The sequence below is a fragment of the Mya arenaria genome, chromosome 2 (genome assembly GCF_026914265.1).
Source record: "Mya arenaria isolate MELC-2E11 chromosome 2, ASM2691426v1".
Taxonomy (NCBI): domain Eukaryota; kingdom Metazoa; phylum Mollusca; class Bivalvia; order Myida; family Myidae; genus Mya; species Mya arenaria.
Genome location: NC_069123.1, coordinates 62,224,792 through 62,251,558, shown reverse-complemented (window position 1 = coordinate 62,251,558; position 26,767 = coordinate 62,224,792). Strand labels below are relative to the sequence as shown.

General features: G+C 35.7%; 2 protein-coding genes across 3 annotated transcripts; one reads left to right on the top strand and one right to left on the bottom strand.

Moving 5' to 3' along the window:
- Window positions 1-371: 371 nt before the first annotated feature.
- LOC128221762 (enkurin domain-containing protein 1-like) lies at window positions 372-9,704 on the bottom strand. Of its 2 annotated transcripts, XM_052930367.1 has the most exons (7): window positions 9,529-9,704; window positions 6,266-6,339; window positions 5,414-5,571; window positions 5,014-5,154; window positions 4,495-4,655; window positions 2,082-2,218; window positions 372-1,722 (listed from the first exon to the last, which is right to left on the bottom strand). In XM_052930367.1, the coding sequence occupies exons 2-7, from the start codon at window positions 6,327-6,329 to the stop codon at window positions 1,565-1,567; spliced, it is 819 nt and encodes a 272-aa protein (XP_052786327.1). In that variant the 5' UTR covers window positions 6,330-6,339; window positions 9,529-9,704; the 3' UTR covers window positions 372-1,564. The 2 variants fall into 2 exon arrangements, with proteins under 2 accessions (XP_052786327.1, XP_052786335.1); XM_052930375.1 differs by lacking the exon at window positions 5,014-5,154.
- A 77-nt stretch (window positions 9,705-9,781) lies between these two features.
- On the top strand, window positions 9,782-18,748 carry LOC128221752 (uncharacterized protein C2orf81 homolog). Its single transcript, XM_052930357.1, has 12 exons — window positions 9,782-9,852; window positions 11,391-11,550; window positions 11,990-12,152; window positions 12,554-12,623; window positions 12,828-12,969; window positions 13,445-13,559; window positions 13,998-14,201; window positions 14,476-14,579; window positions 14,861-15,006; window positions 15,807-15,862; window positions 17,140-17,211; window positions 17,873-18,748. Exons 2-12 carry the CDS (start codon window positions 11,435-11,437, stop codon window positions 18,071-18,073), a joined length of 1,389 nt encoding a protein of 462 aa, XP_052786317.1. The 5' UTR covers window positions 9,782-9,852; window positions 11,391-11,434; the 3' UTR covers window positions 18,074-18,748.
- The last annotated feature ends 8,019 nt before the right edge of the window (window positions 18,749-26,767 follow it).

Here is a 26,767-nt window from a genome sequence, read left to right as displayed (position 1 = left end):
CCATAAACAAATGTTTGTGCGTGAATTCTGGGACCAATATAGGACTTCTCGCCCATGCACATATAAAGCATATGTTGGTCATTTTGAACACGTTTACGAAATAAATGTACAATGAAACATTGCAATGAGTAGGACTAAAATAATCTAGAGTGACTGTAACATACTTCTGGGAAAAGGGTGGAAAGGCAGTTTGGATGTCAGAATAAATCCATACAGTTCAGTTATGATAAGTATTGACCAGGAAAAATACTTCTAATTATCAAAAGTAAATAACGCATTACCTGTAGTTTTGATTTGTCTGAATTTCTAATACTACAATTGACTAAGAAGATCTGAGACAACATGGAATGGAATAAAAATGAAACAAGATATAAGTTTCTATTTGAATGTTTTATATCAGCAAAATGGAATGAGTAATTACATATAAAATAAATATAGACAAACTTGTTTATGGATAAACATCTGTTTCACTACTACTTTCTGGAATGTTTTATGTGTGAATGCTTATGATAATAAAAATATAGTATCTAACAAAACTTTCAGGACGATACAAATGTAGGCCAAAAGTAAATACTAGTGAAACAAATTTAAAAAACATAAGAAAATTTCTTATTACGTCACAAAATATCAAGAAAAGTAGAAATACTGAGCACATTTCATAAATGATAAAATCAAAACAGGAAGGGGATAGAAGCTTTATAACATAATAACAAGAGTGCAGGGGAGTGGCATCCAACGCCCGTCTGTTGTCTTCAAGTAAAAAGGGGGCACAACTCATCAATTATTAAAGCCAGAGCTGTGTACCTTGTTGCAAATGTATATGTTGTCTCTTGAAACATGTGTACACCAAGTGTCATTTTAATAGCTTGAACAGTTTTGAGTTATGGTCAAGATTAAAGTTTGTATGACACCAAGGCTATGATAATATCTGGACTGTTTTTCTTTAAAACATAGAAGTGCTAAAAATTATGTCATAAAAAATGGAACAGAGTTTGTAGCTGAGATACTTTGCTGTAGTATATATATAAATAAAGTTGCCTAAGCACACGGTCAACAAAGAACGCAAACCAAAGTACATTTGTATTACTAACCACGTTATGTTGAAATGGTAAAAAAATATACTCACCGATGAAAATTTTAAAATTTCTAATAGAATATTTCTGAATTATCCAATGATGATATCAACTGAATCATCAATAAAACTCTATATTACTTAAATACATTCCCAAATGTCCTGTATGTCAATCACACTATGAAGAGTATTGCTAAAAGTATGTCCTTAGGGACAAATCCAAATCTAAAAGGCTATGCATCCACTAATGAAGACATTACATAACTATCACAGACAACAGTGGTGAACAGAGCCTTTCCAAGCACCGACAATACCATACCCCATACAACAATAGCATCACTAATGTATGTACCAGTTACTGTTGGGTGCAGTCTTAAAATGCCACTGATTAATGTTGCTGTTACAGGAACAGATCTTGCTGATACTTAGGACAGAGGTGCCACTACATCTAAGCAAATATATAGGATCTTCTGGATGTATAAAAAAAGTTTTTCATTCACTCTTAACAAAGACTTTGGGTCGCGAGAATATTTTGATGGCCTCCTCCATTTCTGCGAGTTTGTTCTCAAGTTCCTGTTTACAGCTCCTCATTCTGAACGTGTCTGTCCGGAGAGGGAGTGATTGTAGTTTGCTGATCAGCTCTTGTTGCTCTGGAAGAGTATAAACAAACACATTTAACATATACATTTGCACACACCTACCACTTTAACCATTTCTTAATATTCTGGAAATGTTTACCATTCTTAAATCTATGTGTTATCCTCTTCATACCAATTTCATTCCCAAAGTATTAGCATAAACAAATGTTACATAAATTGCCACATTGTACAACATGAATAACAGTTATAATTACAGTGACCATTGATGAATTTAATAAAACTGCAATTGCTAACATTAAGTAACAGAAACATATCTTGTCTTTATTTCTTTATTTTACTATCTGCTTCTCCTTCCTTATAACACCACAATTACGTGGAGAAACATATTCCAAACCTACACTAACACCTACTTTGTTTGAGAAGGTCTAGGGTCTCCCTACGTTCTGCATCAGGCATCACTTTGTGACCTTCAGGACAGGCAGGGTCAGGGGTATTCGCGACTCTGTCCTCCTCCTCTTTTTTCCATTGCTCCTTACGCGCTCGCAGGCTGCAGGAAATATGATTCTTATATGGGGTTTTTTCTAAATCAAAATCAGCCATAAGCACATTGGGGATTTTGTATAAAAGACTTCTTTGTGGACAGTTTTTACTTTTAAGCTGTACCATATATATATACAAAGAACAAAGTCTGTTTTGATTTAATGGAAGCCTTACTAAACAAGAATATTTGCTGGTAGCAAAGGATGCTTCCCATTCCCCTATTTTTTTTAAATTAAAAGGCAGAAATTGTAATACAATATACTGGTAGAAGGTAAATGGTTGCAGCATTATTTTACACATGTCGGAAAAATTCATAACATGAAAAGATATGGGCAGGTTTGAGAATTATTTCTATTATGAAATTTCAAGAAGTGAAACAAAAATGCAGCAATTAAAATTCACAAATATCCAAGATATACACGTAGCCTGGACAAACTCTCTTTTTCAAAAATTATCAGATAAGGGGTGTTTCAGGAGAGATAATTAGGATGTTCTCTCATTGCCATCTATCTACATTTAAAGTTTCATTTCAATCCATTTACAAGCGGTCGTTCGAGAACCGGCGTTCCCTCGAGGTCGGAGCTTGGTCCCGAACTTTTTTCCTTCTATTTTCATATAAAATATACCCACGCTGCATCGAAACCTAATTATGTCGAGCAGTCAACCAATATCCTCGGTCCCAAGTACGCAAATCTTGCACAAAACCTTATGGCTACCTCGAGGACATAATTTCACACCTTTTCCCGAACGCGTGTTCCAAAATACACAAACAATTGCTAGGTGTTAAAAATTTGCAAGTTGTAAAAATTGCAATGACAGTTGAAAGGCAATTGGATAAGGTGTGAAAAACCGTTTTTCACTGTTAACGCATGACCTATATTAGTTGATATGGGCATTTGAGATAATAATTATGAGAAGTTAAAGACGAGAAGTTAACGCTTTAAATGTGGTCAGAAGGTTCTTTGAATTCACTGCCGATGCTGACCGTGATCTTCAGACGCTCTGTACGCTGTCACGTCACATTACGATTGAACAGTTTTGCGAAACCGACAAGATGCGCCAATCAACAATCCTTGATTTTGCGAAACTTAAATCTAATGCCACAATATGTACTGTCATTCAGATGTTGCTTGTTACGAAAATGTGCTTTTTTGTTAAAATAAACATTTCTATTCATTCATTTATTGTTTTTTCTTTTGCATTTTACATTTAGTAAACGTCAACATTTGAACATCAGTGTCTAAGTAAACAGTATGTTTGACGACTTCAAACTTAAAATACACTGAAAGATATTTCATATCAAACTGGAAAATTGAAAATCGGGTCGTTCGAAACATCGGTTCCCTCGAGGTTTTGGCTCGGTCCCTGGCGACCTCGAGGGATCGCAGTTTTACTGTAGTATTTTCCAAGATATGGCCTGGACAAGTACTTGTTTTTGAAAATTATCAGGTATAGGTAAATAATTTAAAAAAAATGCAGGGCATGAATATGGTTCTAGTGCATTGCACTTTCTCTAATTGCCATCTATCTATATTTGAAGCTTCATTTCAATCCCTTTATTTTCCAAGAGTTAGCCCACACAAGCACCAATCATGAAAACAAAATAGTTAGGGAGACAACTTAATTTAAATATGCATTGTGGGATTATGGTTCTTGTGCAATGCACTTTCTCTCATTGCCATACATACCAAGTTTGACTCAGTAGTTTTGAAGTTATTCTCCGGACAAAGTGGTGTTAAAATGTATTTAAATCACATCAGTAAGTTTGTAACTTTTCTCTGGACCAGGATTAGACAGACAGAAGGAAAGACAGACAAAGAAAGCGGCAACTATATGCTCTCCCTTTGGGGAGCATAAAAATCTGAAACATTACTAGTACTGTATATACTAACAGAGGTTAAACTAACATATGAAATCTATATTCCTATACTTTAAGTTACGGTGTTAGTAGGTGACCCGATATGGGATTTACGGGGAAAAGGAAACCATATTGGGTGAGAGCGAAGCTCGAACACGAATATTGTTTCCTGCGCCGCGTATATCCCATATCAGGTCACCTACTAACCCCGTAATGTATATATCACGTCGACAACCTGTTTACATGTTTAAATGTTTCAGTTATTCATCGGAATCGGAAAATAGACGCCATTTTGGTACGATATAAATTGGTGACCAAATATGGAAAAATATGGGCTCACTGCGTGACCAGTCCTGGACCAATGACATTGCATCATTTAACTGTGTGTAACTGTTGAATGTGTGAGTATGAAAGTCAGCACTCACTATGTTGGTACTGCTCCCAGCTTGTGTCGCCGGTACTCCTCTTCATGCTTTTTCTTCAGGTCGTCCAAGGCTGTCAGACTTGGGGCACGGGGAACCTGACTGTGCTTTGCAGAACGACCGTTGATCTTAATGAAGTCAAAGTCATTCCTCTTTAACTGAACCTGGCAATGGGGCAAAGTATATGATTTATTTGCGTTGAATTTGCTAAAAATACCTTAACCATTATGTAGACTGCCAGTCATGCTGATCATTTCAAACAAAACTATGCAACAATTTTGTTGTTCTATAAACAATACACCAAAAACAAATCTTTTATAATAACAAACAATACAGCTGTGAATCTATTCAATCTACATCTACAGTCAATTGCCGTTACACATTCATTGTTTTTGTATGATAATGAAAAGCTTGTATCTTTAAGCAATACCTACTATGATTCAATAGTTTGGCACTTAAAAGCATAAATATTGTTGAGAAAAGCTATGTCAGTAGGAGAGCAGAAGCGTCAGGTGAACTCACATCATTTGCTTCACTGGCCGGTGGTACAGAGAGTTGAGGGTCTGGAGTACACGGGCGATTCTGAAGCTTCACAGATGGTCCTGATCTCATATGGGCCCGCAGAAAATGGGCAGAGTGAGGGCGTGGTGCATCTGGCTCCTTCTACAAGTGATTTGTGCATAAAGATAGGCTGTGCAAAAAACTGAGCAAGGCTGGTTGAAATGAGTGAGTAATGGAGCATTGTAAAAAATCTTTAAGCTGAAAACAATGGTTCACATCGGATACGCATGTTTAATCCATTCCTTTATATTCAATTTATACATCAGTGAATGGAATAAAAAAGTGCTTAAATAAAGCACTTTAAACACATAATTCAGGAAAGTGTTAAGAAAAAACAGTGAGTTATAATATAATGCTGCACCTCTATATCTGACTTTATTTTTGAGGAAATATCCTTGTATTTTTCTGACTTCCAGAGAGCCTTTACTGGCTGGGCTGACTGAACATCTCGCTCCTTTGACTGTCTCTGCATCTGCCTCATTCTCCTCACATTCTCACGGAAATGGTCTTTTGGATGATCTGAAAAGGGGAAAACTTATTATAATCAATTTCTTATAACAAAATCAAACCAGTGGGAAAAGACTATTTTAAAGTAGTATGGTAATATCTTTCAATAATAATTATTAATTCAATAAATTTGTTTATTAAAAGAAATTGTCTGTCTGACTTTGGTTTTGATTTAAACCTTTTAATCCTGTGAAACAAGTTACTAAATCCACAAAAGTATGTTAAATATTATTCACTTTCATAGGTATGATGGTACTCATGCAAGTACTTGAGTACTCGTTGTCATCCCTATTATTGACCACTCTCATAGGTATGATGTTACAGGAGAGAATGGTTCAGTGTTGTTGAGGAAACCAAAGTACCTGGAGGAAACTCACCTTCGTGACCACATCCCAGACTATTGTGCACTCAGGCCAAGTATCATTCTTGGGCTGCTATGATGGAAAGCAAGTAGGCTAACCACTGCACTAACCAGGCAACCAAATCAACTGTTGATTTATAGCGATATTCCATGGGCTGTATACCTATTCTTAATGTTTAGTTTGAAACCTTCAACACAGTTGTATAATTCTTCTCAATGTTTGAAAACTAAATATTAATCATTAGTAGATTTGACAAAGTATTAAACTTTGGTAAAAAAGCTACAGTAAAGTTGAACTGATCTAAATGATTGTAAAGTAACTTAAAAAAATACAAGCATGTATACCTGATCTGAGATGCCTTGGCATTCCAAATCCCTGACCACTCCCTTGAATTGCAAGACCGTGCATGACTGATAATCTGAATAAAATAAAACATTTTCATCAGAATAGAATAGTTGTTGTTTTTTTTCAAATCTTTTTTTTGCCATCAAATCAAACTAAATATCCAGTGCCATCTTTCTGGTGATACATGTATAACGCCAGCAATTTGAATAACAATTCTCAACACTGTTGTGTAAATAAACCCTCCTCAGGCCGTCATGTTCAGGCCATGCAATATTGATTCTTTGTTAAGCATCATCTGGCGGGAATTTCTTCCTGCCTGGTAGGTAGGTTATGAAATTAGAACCTGACGCTGATGATAAAAATATAGAGAAAAACATGAGCGCAAGTCGCAACTCTTGTCTGTTGTATTTTTCATTGATAAAGGGGCATACATGTAGCTCAAAAATTATTTAAGCCTGTGTTTTAAGCCTTGCTGTACATGATTGTGCCTACTGTCTCTTTGAATTTAACTGATTACACTTCAAAACTTGCACCAAGGCCATATAACTCAATAATCATTAATTGACAAATAGAAACATGGAATGAATATTAAGTATAAATAATTTGGATTAAAACAATTAGGATCTGTTTAGAAGATTTGAAAGTATCTGTATATAATTACATTGTTATCTACATTTATTGAAATATGTACATGTAGCAGTGCCATTGATGACGTAAGCACTACTTGAGTGGAGTTACTTAGTAGTACTGAAGAGTACTCTTAAAGCCCCCTAATGTCTGTGCGCACACTATTTTTCATCGAGTTGGTTCCATAGCACACTATTTTTCATCGAGTTGGTTCCATAGCACATAGTGAGCTAATTGACGTTTTTTAACAATCACTTCTTTTTTATGTTATTTCTCGTCAAATATTCTAGGTTGCACTATTTTTTTGGCTATTAAAAATGCTAACAGCTAATGCCAAACAGCAACAGATGTTTCAAAAACCCATTTGGATCCATAGCTGGCACCAAACCCCTGCTGATCTTGAAGAATATTGTCAGGCTGTTGTAGTTGAAGAGATCTTCTACAGTGTTTTAAAAGCTTTAGTTCTTGGACCATATAATCATTTTTGACACCCATCAATATAGACACAGTCATGGGTTTGCCATAAATAAACAGTGAGAACAAAAGGAAAGAAAACACAGCTGTGATACCTGTTAACTAAAAGATTGACCTCTCCAGTCTAGTCCAAATAATTGTGCGTTGACAGATTTTTTTTTTACGATTTTTGAAATGGCAAATCCTTCACGTACAAATTGTTTTGTACGAAAAGTGGGTAGTTATTCCGATCGGTATTCCGGGTTAAAGCATATTGCGTCTATAAAATATCATAAAAACAAGAAATATTACCAGATAATGTTATTTTATATTAGTTCCGTACACAAAAAATAAGTCTCCAACGAATAATTATGAGTTTGACGGGTTTTTCTTCATTTCATTCTGTTGAAACATAACGATATATATACGATGTATATATCATTATGTTTTGACAGAATGAAATGAAGAAAAGCCGTAAAACTCATAATTATAAGTTGGATATTTATTTTTTGTGTACGGAACTAATATAGTAGTAGTAGTAGGAGTAGTAGTAGTTTTATTCGTGCATTATGTCAATAACAGTACATTTCACATCAATATAAGATATATCACATATTATATTTGCATGATATTTAGAGTCCTAATAAGTTATATCACAGAAAGTTTAACATGAAATACATAATACTAGATCTACTAAAACAAGTATTACTTCTGGTGTTAATGATAAAGCTATCTAATTTATTACCAAATAAAGTTGTACCAAATAAAGTTTAACATAATAAATGGCATTGCACAGGATAACCCGTAAAGTGTTTGCACAAGTACAAAAGCTTATTTCCAACGGGGTCCATGTCTAAGGTATTAAAGTTGGCATTTAATGATTTAGTGAACAGTATTATATAATATTATATCATATACTCAGATGAATTAAATTAATATATGACATTCATCACAAATAAACTACTATCAGTATCACATAATTATATAATATACCACACAATTATACAAATAGTTAATGAATATTTAAAAATTACCAAAGCAACTATATAAAAATTGTGCGTATTCTTAGAAAGCGCACTTATATTTATCTAATACATAAAAATTATGAATACAAAATAGAAAGCGCACTTATATTTATCTAATACATAAAAATTATGAATACAAAAAGACAGACTTTTCAAACTTCTCCATCTCATTTAAGAGGTGAGTTTTGACTAATTTCTTAAAAACATTCTTTGATTCTGTGTCTTTGATTTTATTTGGAAGCATGTTCCAATCCCGTATACCATTAAAATAAAAAGAAGCTGCTGTAAAACCACCATTATGTGGGACATAAAATTTTAAGTTGGATCTACTGCCATATGAGTGAACTTTGTTACATTTGGCAAAATTATCCTTCATATAACTTGGACACTTGTCATAAAATATTTTGTGTACATGATTCAGCCTAAGTTGTCTACATCTTTGTTCGACATTTAAAAAACCAAGATAGCAAAACTTGCCACTGAAAGTGAGGTTCTACAATGAAAGTTATTAATAAAATGAACAATTTTATTTTGTGCCACCTGGAGTCTATTTTTAGACTTCATGGTAAGGCCACAGTACCAAGATGATGAAGCATAGTCAAGATGACATTGAACTAACGCATTACAAAGAGTTTTCCTAAGATATTTGTTTAAAAATTCATGTTGTCTATATAAAAATTTGATTCTAGAGAATATAAAATAACATTATCTGGTAACATTTCTTGTTTTTATGATATTTTATAGACGCTATATGCTTTAACCCGGAATCCTGATTGGAACAACTACCCACTTTTGATACTAAACAATTTGTACGTGAAGGATTTGCCATATAAAAAAATCCGTCAACGTACAATTATTTGGACTAGGAGAGGTGGAACTACGAGTTTATACCCAGAGAGATGCTCCAGCTCAGGCTTTAGCAGATAGGAGATAGTCAGATAAAATAAAAAGGCAACCAGAAAGCTTAATTTTTCAGCTACTTGCACTTTATCCGCTGTTTTCAAACATGTCAGGACTGTGTTTGTGTTTTCGAAGTCATCATTTTGTGCCATATCCAAACATTCGACAATGTTTAACTACTCAAGCAATGATAGCCTTACAAAGAAATATGTTATGAAACATGCATATAGCAAACAAAGGCTACTATATAATCATACCTTTATTCTTCCGCTGCAGTCTTTGGGGATGTTTTTGAAATTATTTGAAAAAACTTTTCTCAGGCAGCCATGTTGTTTTTATTAGTCACGTGACGGATACACACAATTTTGACAGTTTAACTTTTTAAAATAGTATCATATTTCTATTTAGATCTAAATAAAGACGCCTTTTATCGTTAAATTGAAAATGAAATTGAAATATGTGTTATTTTTTCACTTTTTTTTTGCTCCCGTGCTCGCACCTGTGAACGAGATGTAAACAACTCCATAGAAACATACACTTCCGGTTTCTGAATTGAGAATCAAACTTTTCTCACTTATAAAGTAAGACATGGTTTTCTACCTTATTGCTCTTTTTATTAACATCAGATATGAAAATTACTTTATCGAATATGTAATCTTTTCATTATTGTTTTCAATTCGTTATAATTATGAGTTGTGTGTTTTGTACAAATGATCATGATCATCACCACGAATGATCATCATCATCATCATCATCATCATGCCATGGTACTGTGTTTAACTTAAAGAAAAAAATAAGAATTTTTTACATGATTGGGAGGTGGTTTTAAGATCCTATCAGAAGTTTGTTGCTAGCAATATACTTTACTATTCACGCAGCTTTCCTAAGATTCAGGCTTTCAATCCATTCACACCCGAATGATAATCTTTATTGAACGTTGGATTGTTTCTTAATACACCTGTATTCGGTACATCCAGGATACATGAATTTATAGTAGATCTGTAATTGTTAGTGCTATCTTAATACATTTGACCAATTAGCGCTTGAAATAAGATGTTAACTGACTGGACCAGCAGTAATAATTTTAAGTAGTCACCATGAAATAGTTCTCTAAAATGTCGCGACTTTAAGGTTTTTAAGCAAAACAATGTTTTTTAACTATGCATTTCTAACATACATAACTTTAGCTTGCCTTTCATTATCGATTAGAATACTATTGTGAAATGGTTCGTTGTGTAACTAGAGTTGTCTTATACAGAGACTAGAGGGCCAGGTATAATTATGGGATTTAGCAGTCACTGTCTTCAGTTTCCAGCAATCTCACTTTGAGGAATGATTATCATAGTGACATTCATGCCTTGGACTCAACCAATCACATTTGCCTTAAACCATAATAAATAGGATTTAAATATCAACACAGTTCTGGCAGTTCTATTTTATCTTCATGAGTATTAAAATAAAAAATGTGATGTGTTGTATCATACACACTAGCAATGGTCTAGTAGTATTGGGAGCAGCTCTCACCAACTTGGCCTCTATGAAAAGACATCAATACTTCCTGTGAAGCAGACTTGAGAGCTACATTCATCTCGGCTTATAGATATCTTAAAAGAACTAAAATAAATATCTGTTCTGTTATGTAGAAGGGCCACTTCTGGCATATATCTATGGGGGGAGGGGTTCTAATAGCGCTGTGGGAGAGCTTTTTTAAAGCCCTCGACTGTAGATGCGCACACAACACTGTCTTCCAGGAGGTTTGAATTTACAAGTGTTTCCACAAAAAATGAATGTTTATACTGTTCAGTGTGAGCAAATGGAATGTTATATGAACGTGTCTTGTTTGAAACATGTCTATCTATTATATTAGAAGTTAAATAATCCGTGTATGCCTTTACTTTTATGCAGCGCTTATTTGATTGTTTTGTCAGGTAAAGATCAGGGTCCACTGCCGGCACCATACCCCCTGCTATCTTGTAGAGCACCAAATAAGGATACTACCAGTATTAATTTCTAATACAGTCATTATAATATAACAATAAACTAATCCATACAACTCTTCTTTTATATTATACTAAATTTTGTTAACAAGAATAAACCTATATATGGAACTAACTTTCAGATTCACACATGTAGGACTGTTATGCATAAGAGGCAGACAGAAGAATGTCGAAAGCTGCTGTTTCAAAGTCTAGGGCTGAGAAGGCAGGCAAACTGCCTCAGGCCCAGACTCCAGTTGTGTCTCATGAAATAGTTCCAGGAAAGTTTAACGACCATGACTGGTAAGAATTTTAGTTCTAACACAATTAAACTTGTTCATGCATTATGCTGTAAGACTTGCAGTATTGAAAACAAGTAACTGTATGTGATGTAGTGTTGATGTTTATACATGTATAGTGAATTTTTCACAGATTGTTTTTCTTTTTTCATTTACCTGTTTAGATCAACTGTTTTTCAAAGATAATTTTGTTTTTAATCTTTGCCGTTTCTTCAAAAACATTCAGATATTCTGATCATATGAAACTTGGTAAACATGTTGCAAGAGAAAATGCGCTCATGCCCATTACTCTTTTTATGTAATTGTTTAGAAATGCCCCTTGTTCGATTGGGATAAAAATGCAGACAAGTGTACATGTTCACTCCACAGTGCTCTTTTTTTGCTTGAAGAATAGTGATGTAATATGAAAAATATGCAACTGAATCTGTACAAACCTATTTAAGGAACATGATGGTGGACAAGGATGGTGCTGAGGACTATGTGGACGACATAGTTGATGACCTCATTGACATCACCCTTGGAAAATGTTATGAACTGTATATTCAGAGACAGTTAATTCCCTTCACAGTTTCACAGGCCAAAGATGCTATTTTAAGCATCATTGAGGTACAGTTGCAACTACTTTCTTCTCAGATAATAGTGCATTCAGACCTGATAAATTTTACAAAAAAAACACATCAAAATATGCATGTAGTCATAGCCTTCATGTCCAAATTTAATGTGAATTTCTATAAAAACAATTGCCTGTCAGACTCAGAAACCATTCAAACTAATGTTTAGAAGAAGAACATGTATTTAACCATTGTATACATACACATTATTTGTTTGATTTAGGTCAATATGAGCAAATTGCTCATACTATTGTAAAAATGTGCAAAATTGTGATAAACTGAATGTTTAATTATAATAATTGTAAAATTAGAATTTATATACAATAAAAATATTTGGTTGTTGAGAAACAAAGTAACTGCTTGGAAATTTGTTATGTATTTCCTTTCTTATTACAGTGGCAGTTTTTAAAGAGGGATGATGGAGAAAAAGCCCCTGAAACTGATGGGGGTTGGATGCAAGATGAAGGTACTATATTTAGCGCAATAAAGTACCATATTCTACATGTGACAATGGTTAAAGGCACAAATACATAAATTTTAATTTAATTAAATTTAAGTACGATTTTGTGTGATTGCTGATGAAAACATGCATACTTGGTAATGTGTTCATAAGTTTGCATTTCTTTCACAATCAGAATCTGTTATATGAGAGCTATCGATCTGCTTACAGAGCCTGACCCTGCAGAGACAGATTGCTGGGCCCAGGGATCGGTACCCAGGCAATTCCTGCCAACGCCAGTAGTGGAGGTACTCCATGAGGAAGCAGAAGAGCTGGAGGAGGAGGATGGCAACCAGGAGCTCGAAGAGGAACAGTGAGTCACAGTTGCTGTGTTGTAAATGCTGGTCTTAATAAAGGTTATGTTTGTGATTTTCTCTTCTGCAGCAACCTAGGAACCCCTTGGAAAAAGGAAGTTTACCGGTACTTTCAATGGCTATCCTTGATCACAAAATACAAATAATATATGTTTGGTTTTAACCCTATGACATGGCACTGAGTCAATGTTTAAGCATTTAATTAGAATTTGCCCTTCATAAAGTTTTGAAAAATCTTGTAATGGTCAATCACAAAGTTTTATTTTACCATATTACCTTACAAGTGAATGTTATTGAACATAATTATTTGTAAGTTTCATCTTTAAAAGCCGAGATATGTCATACCTTTTTCTCAAATCAATGATGACCAAAGAAGAATTTTTTTTATGACAACTGAATTAAATAGTTCTCACTGTGTGTCGACCAACAAACTGTTTGAACCTAAAAACCATGATTTCCTTCTTGTATGCTTAGGGACGAGGTAGTTATTCAAGATGATCCAGAGTTGGAGGATGTGGTCTCAGAGCCTGATGAGGTAGCCAAGGAGGAGGCAGAAAGGCTGGCACGCGAGGAGGAGGAGAAGGCTAAGGTAAGAAGAGAGTGGCAGGAATGGCTACTATCATGCTGGATTTTTTTAACAAAGGAGGCTACTTTTGTTCAGATTGATAATTCATTTGGTCTAGTGATTGAAAAGGAGTGAGATAATTGTGCATTGGTCATGTGACTTAACCTACTGTATAGAAAATGTTTGTAAAATTATCACATTAAACTGCCCTGTACAAGTAGATGTGAGAATTGGCTTTAGGTGTTGTTGTTGTTTTTCTTGTTTATGATACAAAAAACAACAACAATAAATTTGGTGATAGGCTTTTTGTTTGTATATTGAAGGAATAAAGATAATTTTTCAAAACAATAAATACTTTTTTATCAAAGATATACTGTTCCTTTAAAACTATATCAGCAGTAAAAAAAAAACAAGCCAGTTATAAAATAACTAAGAGTTCATTTTACAACATTCTATTTTTAGGCTGAAGCAGAGAAAAAGAAAAAGCGCAAATTCAAGCGCTATACAGGCAAGATTCGGCCAGTGGACAACAACAAGATGACAGAGTCTCTAGAACAGACTGAGATGACCCTGCTGTCCGCGGAGATAGCAGCAAGCATGCCCCGCCCAAATGCCAACATGGGACCCATAGTCACCATGCCAGCTTCATGTCACTCAATACTCAGGGTAAGCTTTTCTTTAAATAAATTTTACAGTTACAAGTGGTTTCAAAAGAGCTATGAATAGTATTCCTGTAAAGTCATAAGACATCTTTGTTTTAATTTGTTAGAAAGAAGCGGGGGTGGAGTAGTTATAACCACTGTGTTAGGTCTTGTTTGGTCAAAAACAAAGATCTTTGTGTAGGAAAACTACATAATTATGTTGTAACTTAATGTTGTCACAAGCTTAATTAAATGAGTTAAAAAACAAACTTGATTGTAATGTGTGATGGTGTTTGCAGGTGCAGGCTGGGCGTCCTCCAGGCAACAAGGATGTTGAGTATGATGACTACGGTAATGTAGTGGCAGTCATCAGGCTGAACCCAGAGAAACTGCCCTCACATAGGTGAGACATGCTGGAATACATAAAGTTCAAATGATATTGCCATGCCATCCCTTTAACCTTTAAATAAACATTATTTAGATGGATTATGTTGCATGTATGAACAATGTTAGTAAATAGTAGGCTTATGTGTCATAATCAATTTCTCTTCTTGTAATACTGGTTTTTTGTTTACCTGAGATAAAAAGAGGGGTAGGCAGGCGTTTTTCAGATCTCCTGTTTGTATCATGCCCCAGTCCCATTATGGGTGACTTGAACTTAACTATGTATGTGTGTCTATGCAGGGTGAAGGTGAACTACCGTGTGATTGACCCGGCAGTGGAGGCAGCCCAGGCGAGGCTTGACTCCATGAAGACGGGCCGATATGTTGCCCCCAAACCACGCACCAAACGCCAACAGCCGGCTGAACAGAGCAAGGACACAGTTAATGGTACATGAGCATTCATTAAGGATTGAATGCATTTTCATACTGTTTGAACTCTGGATTGCACACACACATACTGAATGAAGCACACTAGCCCCACGCTTGCCCTCCCACCTCATGCTATGGCCAAATGAACAGATGTGAAGAATCCTTCAAAAATATATGTTTAAGTTATTATCCATGATAATTAAATATAAGAATATTCTTACTCAAATTATTGCTTAACATTATTAACAACATGGTGTTTTTATAAAAATTATGCAGATAATTGGAACATGTATAAAATTGGTTTAATTGCATTGCACATATCCAGTCAGAGCCAGTAAAGATATATAAAGAATGATGCCATAACAACATCAAGTTTCATGTATACAATAAATTAGAGTAATGCAAATTAAAATTTATTGACATAATGGTTCAAATTGCTATATGATGAATTGATCATATTTTTTCATGTAAGCATGACATGTTTTGAGTGTCAATGTTTGGGTAGAACCTATGTTATCAAGAAAAAAACTTGTCTGCTTTAAGTGGAGGTATTGTTATTGTAAGAACTGGACTTGATTGCTACATAGTTATGCCAAGCATTTGGCTGAAGCCCTAACAAAATTAGTACACTTTTAGTTCTTTATTTAACGTGACAAAACACATTTGTTAAGAAAGGCCTGCAAATCTGGCATAAATTATTGTAAAGTTATGCACCTTGACCACATGAGAAAAATGGAGAAGCTTTGTCATTGACTTATGATGCTCTTGTTTCCGCCATTATACCTATTTGCAATCAGATGTATGTTCTTTTATTTCAGTGAAAGAATCTGAATCCAGTCAAATACCAGCAAAAACAGCACTCCCTCCACCCATGGTAGGTAACACTTCAATACCCACCAAAACAATGTTTGTGTTCAACAGTTTAAGAAAAAGTGAGCACACATAGGAATCATACATTAGCTTTGTTATCCCCAGCCTTGAAAAGGCGAGGGGATATAGTAATGGTAGGCGCGATTCCGTGTGTGCGTGTGTGTGTGTGTGGGTGCGTGTGTGTGTGCGTCTGTCCGTCCCACATTCATTTCTTTGCATCTCCTCTTACATTTCTCATGCCATTTCTACCAAACTTTCACAAATTGATGATCATAAAGTGAAGCAGCGCATATTGTCTGGCTTTTGCGATTCAACCATTTTTGAAAGAGTTATAGTCCTTTGTTTATTTTACATTTAAAATTGGTTTCTTCGCAACTCCTCTTACGTTTTTCATGCGATTTCCACCAAACTTTCACAGATTGATGATCATACAGTGAAGCAGTGCATATTGCCGGGCTTTCCCGATTCGAGCATTTTTGAAAGAGTTATTGCCCTTTGCTTAGTTTACATTTAAAATTGGTTTCTTCGCAATTCCTCTTACGTTTTTCATGCGATTTCTACCAAACTTTACAGATTGATGATCATAAAGTAAAGCAGCGCATATTGTCGGGCTTACCTGATTTGATCATTTTGGAAAGAGTTATTGCCCTTTGCTTATTTTACATTTAAATTCGTTGCTTCGCAACTCCTCTTAGGTTTTTCATGCGATTTCTACCAAACTTTCACAGATTGATGATCATAAAGTGAAGCAGCGCATATTGTCGGGCTTTCCTGATTTGACCATTTTTGAAAGAGTTATTGCCCTTTGCTTATTTTACATTTAAAATTGGTTTCTTCGCAACTGCTCTTATGTTTTTCATGTGATTTCTACCAAACCGATTCGGCCATTTTTGAAATAGTTATTGCCCTTTGTTTTTACATTTTAAATTGGTTTCTTCGCAACTCCTCTTATGTTTTCATGCAATTTCTACCAAACTTCACAGATTGATGATTATATGGTGACGCAGCGCATATTGTCAGGCTTTTGCAATTTGACCTTTTTTGAAAGAGTTATTGCCCTTTGCTTAATTTTACGCATTTCTTATGTTCCTGAGAAACTACCCTTACCATTGATTGGCTTTCGTTACAAAAATTGCCCCTATGAGGCGGGGATATAGCTGTCTGTGACCGCTCTTGTTCAGTAAATTTTTATCTTCTAAACTGTGTCAGTTGTAAGATTTAACTAAAAAATAAAATGAAAGAATGAGGTGTAATAAGGGTCTGTAATTTTTCTATTATCAGATTGAGACCATGGAAGTAGCTCCAGGAGTGACCATCAAAGAAGGTGGCAGATTAAAACACGGACCTTCAAGGGTATGGATGCTTTTAGTTAAACATCTAAATTAAATGTACCCAGTAGGTAATAGGTTCTAGTCTATTGCCTTTGTGCTGGTGGGATCATTTGTGAAATGTTTAACTTTTAGCTATCTTATGAATATTATTGGCAATTTTCATTAAACTGTATTTTTTTTCTATATCTGTTAATGTGCTTTAATTAATAACACCATCTCATAACAGTCATTGGTAATATTGTTTGTGACCATTCAACATTTACATTACCCATTGCAATAGTGACATTAAGCTGGTTCCATAACTGTAAATTGTGTCCAAGAAAATTTGAGATAAAACTGAGTAATGTCAACATTTTATTCCATTCATTGCTTGTCTATGTTAAAAGGAACATTTGAAGATATTCTAATAGTCTTGGCGTCCATAGCTTCATCATATAAAAACTTTTAACCTCGACCATTATATCTTGATCCTGGTGTTCACATGTTTCCTTATATGACAGTATTCACATTTTTAGCAAGGCCATAACTCTGGATTAAAATACTATCGAGTTATGCTCCTTAATTGTCTTAGAAAATTAGATTAGCATTGTCATCCACTTGCGATGCTTTGGTTAATTTTATTTTGGTTTAGTTATAAGTTTTATTTTTTTTAATATAAGAATAAGTAATGTTTTCCATTTCAGTATATCCGGCGTATAGACATGTTAAACCAGAACCAGATGGGCTTAAAACCTGTTTCCACCAAGATGTCCACCCCTCGTCTCAATGTAACGGACATTCTTGACAGACACACCCCCATCCTGCGACCAATCCACGACAACTCGCCCCTCCCACCCATTATGGCCGTACCTCATCCTCCAGCGAAACCGAAAATAGCCACATGAAAGAGTGAATGGACTATTTATTGTTAAATGCCGTTCTTTATTATCGTGCAAATGATTGTACTGATATTGGCTTGGACTTGAATAAATAATGATACTTAACCATGAAATTATGTTTGCGAGAAGTATGTTTTAATATTAATGAGGAAATTACACTAACATCTGCAAAACGCTTCCATTTCATGATGGAATCACGCAATCTGCACTTTAACATCATATTTTGTGCATCAACATATTTCTAAACACATTTTGCAGTTGTGATATTCACACACTGGTTTGATGTAAGTCGCTGAATGTTCTTGATGCTGTTTATCTGTGATATATTTTGTAGTTAAATCAATTTTCAAATGTCTGTTTATATGTATCTGGTATTTTCACATGTGTTGACATGTAGTATATCATAAAATAATAAACATATTTCAGATGATAGCAAATGTAATTATTCTCTTAAAACCAAATGCCACATATCACAGAATGATGTACTGGTTTAACTTTGCTCTCATAAAATATCTCTTACTTGGAGCTAGTGGCAAATGAGATTGAAATAAGAGCTGTTATAGGAATATATCAAATGCTAGGATTTAGCCTTGTCTGCCATTTGCATATGGTATAAGTTGTAGATAGTAAGTTTTATTCCAAGTCCATTTCTACAAATCTTAACCTGAGACACAAACTTCCTATTTTAAGCAACACTGTAGGACCTGAATAAATATGAATTGTATGTGGATTTTCCGTGGTGCTTTAAATTCTTTGAAGAGATGCCATTATTGTAATTTACTGCTATTACACAAAGAATTGCTATGCAAGCCATGTGAGGCAAATCTAACCTTTAACTTTGTGATGAGAGAACAGAATTTATTCACTTCACGCCATTCCTGATGGACAACAACTCTGTTCCATGAATACATACACACTTGTGAAAAACCTAACTATGGAATCCCTATCACTGAGTTTGACCTTGACCTTCGAGGTGAGAACCTGCATCTTTGCGAGACACACCTTCCGTGTTGTTCTACAACTATGTGAAGTTTTATTCAAATTCGTTCAAAAGTGACAGTTAAGTGAAGGCTGAGACAGAAAAGTATGCAGTTTATAATTACCAGGATTCATTGGCAACCAAGTATAACCTTGACTTTGGTGAGAGCATGAATGCTATGTGCAACACACACCCTTGGTGAAGCTTTAACATGAGTCTGTGAGGATTTATTAAAATCCCATGTGAAATGAAAAAGTCACGGCTGATAAACAATGCTAATCATTATATAATATATAACGTATGGACTAATGGACGGACGGACTGTGCAACTACACTATGACCGCTTCGTGTGTACAAACTCGATCAAACGGATTTTTATTGAAATGCAAAACGGGTCTTTCTTAATATCAGTCTAACGGCAGAAATCAAAATCATTCCAGAGTCGCTGTCTTCTTATACAGAAACACCTTCCTTGAAAGTTGTATAATATTGAATAGCGTCTGACAATAGTTAACCTGATACACAATGACCGCGAATATATCTATCGATAGTAAACTAAATACATACTTTTTATACAATTCAGATATAAAAAATAAAATAAAGAGTGGTCCCATGATAATAAAAAAACAACATGAACAATCTAACGCTTTTTAAAAAGTAGCCGATAACCTATCGGAAGAAAATACCACTTAAAAGCGATTTGAAAATGTTCTTGGATGAGTTTCTAGGGAAAAGGAACAATAACACATTTTTTTTAATATTTTAGTATTTTAGCGAGTATATGGACAAAACGAAAAACAATCAATTTAACAATTCAGTCATCTACGAGTGTATATCTATTAAAGCGCGTGACGGCCCTATAAACGGCCTGTTAGTCCCATGCGATCTTGTCCATCTAGGAACGGTTTGATACCGAGATAGCCAGCTCGGCGTCCACGTTAACGTCGTCTTCCTCTTCCGGTCTCTCGTTGTCCTCGTGATCGTAGTCCAACGAGATGATTACAGCACTTCCTGTCGTCTTCCAGAGGAGGTCACTCATTTCGTCGGCCGCTGCACGTGCCGCCTCGTAGAAAGCGCTGCGCATGCCCTCAGCGACATCCAGACGGATGGCCAGGATCTCTCGGACGCTTGCCCTATGGGTGGAAGCGTAGCGCGTGCTGAGGTCCCGGATGTGACGTTTTAGATGGACGATCTGCTGTTTCAGGCTCCCTAACAGACGCATCAGGTAGACTCTACGCTTGGCATCCCGGGCAGCCTGCTCGTACCCAGCGGTAGTCGAAGGGATATACATCGTTGAATTATTTAGATTGACAGTCTATTCGGTTTCGCATTGAATGATTTTGTAGAAATTTGACAATGCTTAAATACAGTTCTTGTATCTCACTTCCATTTGGTATGGCGGTTCACAGTTCATGTCAATTAATAAATTGCGTAGGTTATTTGTGCATGTCAATTAAGAAAGCAGTTAACACTTACAAGTTCGACAATGACAAAGACCCAGATTCACCATGAAGAACTGGCTTCTCCATATTTGTGTGATTTTTCACACGTTTTGCCGTCCCCCGTGCATTGATGCATGGTTTCTCTCACTTTCCTCACAAATGAAATTAAGATGCTTCCGTATTGTGAGCTGACCGGCAGCCCTGAAACATGGCCAGATATTTTATATTTAGATTATCAATTGATTTATCTTTTAAATGATACTCTCTCGATGCGCAAGACCTGTTAACAGAACTGTGCCACCTCCTGCTCATGGTCGTATAAAAACAACTTCACGAGTTACCCCAAAAACTGTTTCATCCGATAAGTGTTTTTGTCAAAGTATACATGTGCGTAGAAATGGGGTACGGTGTAAAACTTACTTAAATGAGATCTTACACAACTCACACTGAGATAATTTAAAAACTCAATACATATGTCCTTCGAAATTTATTTTGGATAAACGGTAAAAGGTTCAAGGCTCGGAAATCCTTTACCAAAAATAATGTTCTCAATACATGTATTGCTTTTTTAAGTTTCTCAGCTTTCATAGTAAATGTATGTATTTAGGTTTCATATGTCGGAGAATTTATGCGCGCCTATGCAAACAAATAAATATATGTTGCGCATTTGATATAACCGTATGCCATGACGAACGGCAATACTTGATGTATAATAATCCCCCCACGTATTCAGATAATGTAGACACGTCCCGGTGGTTTCTATATACGGACGAAAGTAGCATGTAACAAATTATTCGATTTTGTCCGTTCCCCGTCTTTGCAATATGTTGACATGTTGACTCTTGGACTCGAGTTGACCGCGGATAACTGCATGAGGTATTTCTCATCACCAATGCATGTATACATGCATCTCATGATCAGTTCTTAGTACTAGTTTAGTATATCATGGCCAAGATCTGCTAGCTCGTATGCAAAACTTCGTGGCCAAGACTAAGCACGTTATGATCAATACTCAGTATACCATGGCCAAAACATCGTACCCCATGGGCAAGACTTAATACGACAAGGCCAATAATAAGTATCTCGTGGGTATTACCTAGTATCTCATGGCCAGCACAAAAGCACTTTATCATGCTCAAGACTTCATGGTCAATACATATAATACCATCGCGATTTAGCACATTATGGCAAATACTTAAGCATAAGTAAAACGTGGCCACGACTTAAACACCAAATCCCTAATTGTCAAGACGTAATACCAAATGCTGTAATTACCAAAACTTAGTAAATCGTGGTAATGACTTAGAACATTATGATATAGACTTAGTATCGAGCCTCCATACAGCATTTCTAATACATAGTAAGTCATGGAAATGGCTAAGCACCTCATATCAATACTTTAATAGTAATTCATGGTCAAGAATTATGCCGCGTTAATATGGTCAACATTAGCCCCAATATGTATCCTGGATGTACCAATTACCGGTGTAATAAGCAACTATCCAATGGAATTTTGGCCAGGTTACATGCAAGCTTCTTTAAATTTCACTCATATTTATGAAAAATCATTTTGCCATCAGTAACAATAAGTTTTGTATACCAGAGAACACAATTATTGATTTCTAGTCGCCTTTTGTTTACCGACCGTGGCCGCCAGCTTGGATTTTTAGTTACCAAATTCCGGTGGAATCATGGGAAATGTAGCTACTGCATCAAACTTCCAGTTAGTAAGCTAAAATTATTATGTCAGCAATGTTGGCAGGTCTGGGTATAGAATTATAATTTACCTTGCAGAAATAAAGTGCACATTAAAAAAAAATATTGCCATGAGAATGTAGATAAGTTAGTTAGATAAATAAGTATGGAAAAAAGTTAACAATAAATAAATTATGCTTATATTTTCCCCATTTTTACCAAAACAATGTTATTTTAGCCCTATCAAAGGATCCCACCACCATTTCTGGAGTTCAATATTGGCATCTTTATTCAACATTAAAAAGTCAGAAGTTTAGTCAAGTAGCACCCTAAGGAACTAAATATTCATTGAAAGTTTCATATTGAGATTTACGAAGAGATATTGTAAACAAAGAATACCGGAAGTGCTCTTCATGACATAGAAATTCAGACTTTTCGGATTACACCGGTAATAGGTAACCACCGGTATTTTGTACGTTGGGGATAATACAATTTATGTTTGGCTATAGTGTCATGCTGTAGAAATCTTGGGAAACTTAATATAAGTCGTGTTTCTCTCTAAGATTGATTTTAAGACTGTCAGAAATCTTTGATATTGTACCCCAGTTATTTTTGCTCAGTTAGTTTTAATGTATCTAGCTGCTGAGTGGAGTACGATATCTTTTAAGTTAACGCATATTGGAAGTTGAACACCCCATTATAGTACTAGAATGAGTCTTCAGGGAAACCAAATGGGAAATGAGAAGTACTAAAACCTCACTCCTATTTTTTAGAAAGATAATGGTAAGGAATTTCGACAACAGTTTGAATAGATAATGTGATTTATAGCAATATACATTTTATACTTTGTAAATTATTACGAATATTTAAAAACAAAATATGACAAACTTATTGAAATAACCGCGGGGCTACGTCAGCTTTCTGCGTTTTATGACATGAAACATCAGTGAGGTCAAATTTACCCTGCCTCCAGACTAGCAACAATAGTGCGCGTTTATGGAACTTTTTTTAACATTTCGATATTCATTTGGTTCCCTAAACGTAGAGTCGCCAAATCAAAAATCGTCAAAGACTCAGAAGCGGCTGTTTATATGGACATCCAGACATGAGGAAGATTTGGCCCCGAGGGTTTTGTATTTTATGGTTCATACAATGACTAAAACATAAATGATCACTCGCAGAGCTTTAATTGTAGACACAGGTGTCAACATTTGTAGAAATGGAGTCATTGTTATCACATCAATCAAGATGCACCAAACAGTTACTGTTATATACTCATTTGAACAGAATTTGGTAAGTTCGAACTGGGCATATTATGTGATTTTCTCCCTATATTATTTTCAGCGCACTTTTGACCTCATGATGATGACCTGTTAGCTGGGACATACGTAGTTCTCTTCGATTATTTCATGGCCAATAAATGTTATGTCATAGTTGGGAGTAGGTCTCAGCTACCAATAAAAAAGGGCTTAATACTGGTCCCAGATCAAAGCCAAGACATATTGTATAAGGTGCAGCTACACATGTATATTAAAGGAAAGTTTCTAATCAAAAGAAATTTACTTTATATCTTTTTTATTTCATTACTCAGTTGACAATTTTTTTTATTTCATTTTAAGAGGTCATTGAAGTACGAAACTTCGGGCTGAAAGAAGCCATTCAAGTAATTGTTCAAATATCTCTTACTTGGAGCTAGTGGCAAATGAGATTGAAATAAGAGCTGTTATAGGAATATATCAAATGCTAGGATTTAGCCTTGTCTGCCATTTGCATATGGTATAAGTTGTAGATAGTAAGTTTTATTCCAAGTCCATTTCTACAAATCTTAACCTGAGACACAAACTTCCTATTTTAAGCAACACTGTAGGACCTGAATAAATATGAATTGTATGTGGACTTTCCGTGGTGCTTTAAATTCTTTGAAGAGATGCCATTATTGTAATTTACTGCTATTACACAAAGAATTGCTATGCAAGCCATGTGAGGCAAATCTAACCTTTAACTTTGTGATGAGAGAACAAAATTTATTCACTTCACGCCATTCCTGATGGACAACAACTCTGTTCCATGAATACATACACACTTGTGAAAAACCTAACTATGGAATCCCTATCACTGAGTTTGACCTTGACCTTCGAGGTGAGAACCTGCATCTTTGCGAGACACACCTTCCGTGTTGTTCTACAACTATGTGAAGTTTTATTCAAATTCGTTCAAAAGTGACAGTTAAGTGAAGGCTGAGACAGAAAAGTATGCAGTTTATAATTACCAGGATTCATTGGCAACCAAGTATAACCTTGACTTTGGTGAGAGCATGAATGCTATGTGCAACACACACCCTTGGTGAAGCTTTAACATGAGTCTGTGAGGATTTATTAAAATCCCATGTGAAATGAAAAAGTCACGGCTGATAAACAATGCTAATCATTATATAATATATAACGTATGGACTAATGGACGGACGGACTGTGCAACTACACTATGACCGCTTCGTGTGTACAAACTCGATCAAACGGATTTTTATTGAAATGCAAAACGGGTCTTTCTTAATATCAGTCTAACGGCAGAAATCAAAATCATTCCAGAGTCGCTGTCTTCTTATACAGAAACACCTGCCTTGAAAGTTGTATAATATTGAATAGCGTCTGACAATAGTTAACCTGATACACAATGACCGCGAATATATCTATCGATAGTAAACTAAATACATACTTTTTATACAATTCACATATAAAAAATAAAATAAAGAGTGGTCCCATGATAAAAAAAAACAACATGAACAATCCAACGCTTTTTAAAAAGTAGCCGATAACCTATCGGAAGAAAATACCACTTAAAAGCGATTTGAAAATGTTCTTGGATGAGTTTCTAGGGAAAAGGAACAATAACACATTTTTTTTTAATATTTTAGTATTTTAGCGAGTATATGGACAAAACGAAAAACAATCAATTTAACAATTCAGTCATCTACGAGTGTATATCTATTAAAGCGCGTGACGGCCCTATAAACGGCCTGTTAGTCCCATGCGATCTTGTCCATCTAGGAACGGTTTGATACCGAGATAGCCAGCTCGGCGTCCACGTTAACGTCGTCTTCCTCTTCCGGTCTCTCGTTGTCCTCGTGATCGTAGTCCAACGAGATGATTACAGCACTTCCTGTCGTCTTCCAGAGGAGGTCACTCATTTCGTCGGCCGCTGCACGTGCCGCCTCGTAGAAAGCGCTGCGCACGCCCTCAGCGACATCCAGACGGATGGCCAGGATCTCTCGGACGCTTGCCCTATGGGTGGAAGCGTAGCGCGTGCTGAGGTCCCGGATGTGACGTTTGAGATGGACGATCTGCTGTTTCAGGCTCCCTAACAGACGCATCAGGTAGACTCTACGCTTGGCATCCCGGGCAGCCTGCTCGTACCCAGCGGTAGTCGAAGGGATATACATCGTTGAATTATTTAAATTGACAGTCTATTCGGTTTCGTATTGAATGATTTTGTAGAAATTTGACAATGCTTAAATACAGTTCTTGTATCTAACTTCCATTTGGTATGGCGGTTCACAGTTCATGTCAATTAATAAATAGCGTAGGTTATTTGTGCATGTCAATTAAGAAAGCAGTTAACACTTACAAGTTCGACAATGACAAGGACCCAGATTCACCATGAAGAACTGGCTTCTCCATATTTGTGTGATTTTTCACACGTTTTGCCGTCCCCCGTGCATGGATGCATGGTTTCTCTCACTTTCCTCACAAATGAAATTAAGATGCTTCCGTATTGTGAGCTGACCGGCAGCCCTGAAACATGGCCAGATATTTTATATTTAGATTATCAATTGATTTATCTTTTAAATGATACTCTCTCGATGCGCAAGACCTGTTAACAGAACTGTGCCACCTCCTGCTCATGGTCGTATAAAAACTTCACGAGTTACCCCAAAAACTGTTTCATCCGATAAGTGTTTTTGTCAAAGTATACATGTGCGTAGAAATGGGGTACGGTGTAAAACTTACTTAAATGAGATCTTACACAACTCACACTGAGATAATTTAAAAACTCAATACATATATCCTTCGAAATTTATTTTGGATAAACGGTAAAAGGTTCAAGGCTCGGAATCCTTTACCAAAAATAATGTTCTCAATACATGTATTGCTTTTTTCTCAGCTTTCATAGTAAATGTATGTATTTAGGTTTCATATGTCGGAGAATTTATGCGCGCCTATGCAAACAAATAAATATATGTTGCGCATTTGATATAACCGTATGCCATGACGAACGGCAATACTTGATGTATAATAATCCCCCCACGTATTCAGATAATGTAGACACGTCCCGGTGGTTTCTATATACGGACGAAAGTAGCATGTAACAAATTATTCGATTTTGTCCGTTCCCCGTCTTTGCAATATGTTGACATGTTGACTCTTGGACTCGAGTTGACCGCGGATAACTGCATGAGGTATTTCTCATCACCAATGCATGTATACATGCTCTCATGATCAGTTCTTAGTACTAGTTTAGTATATCATGGCCGAGATCTGCTAGCTCGTATGCAAAACTTCGTGGCCAAGACTAAGCACGTTATGGTCA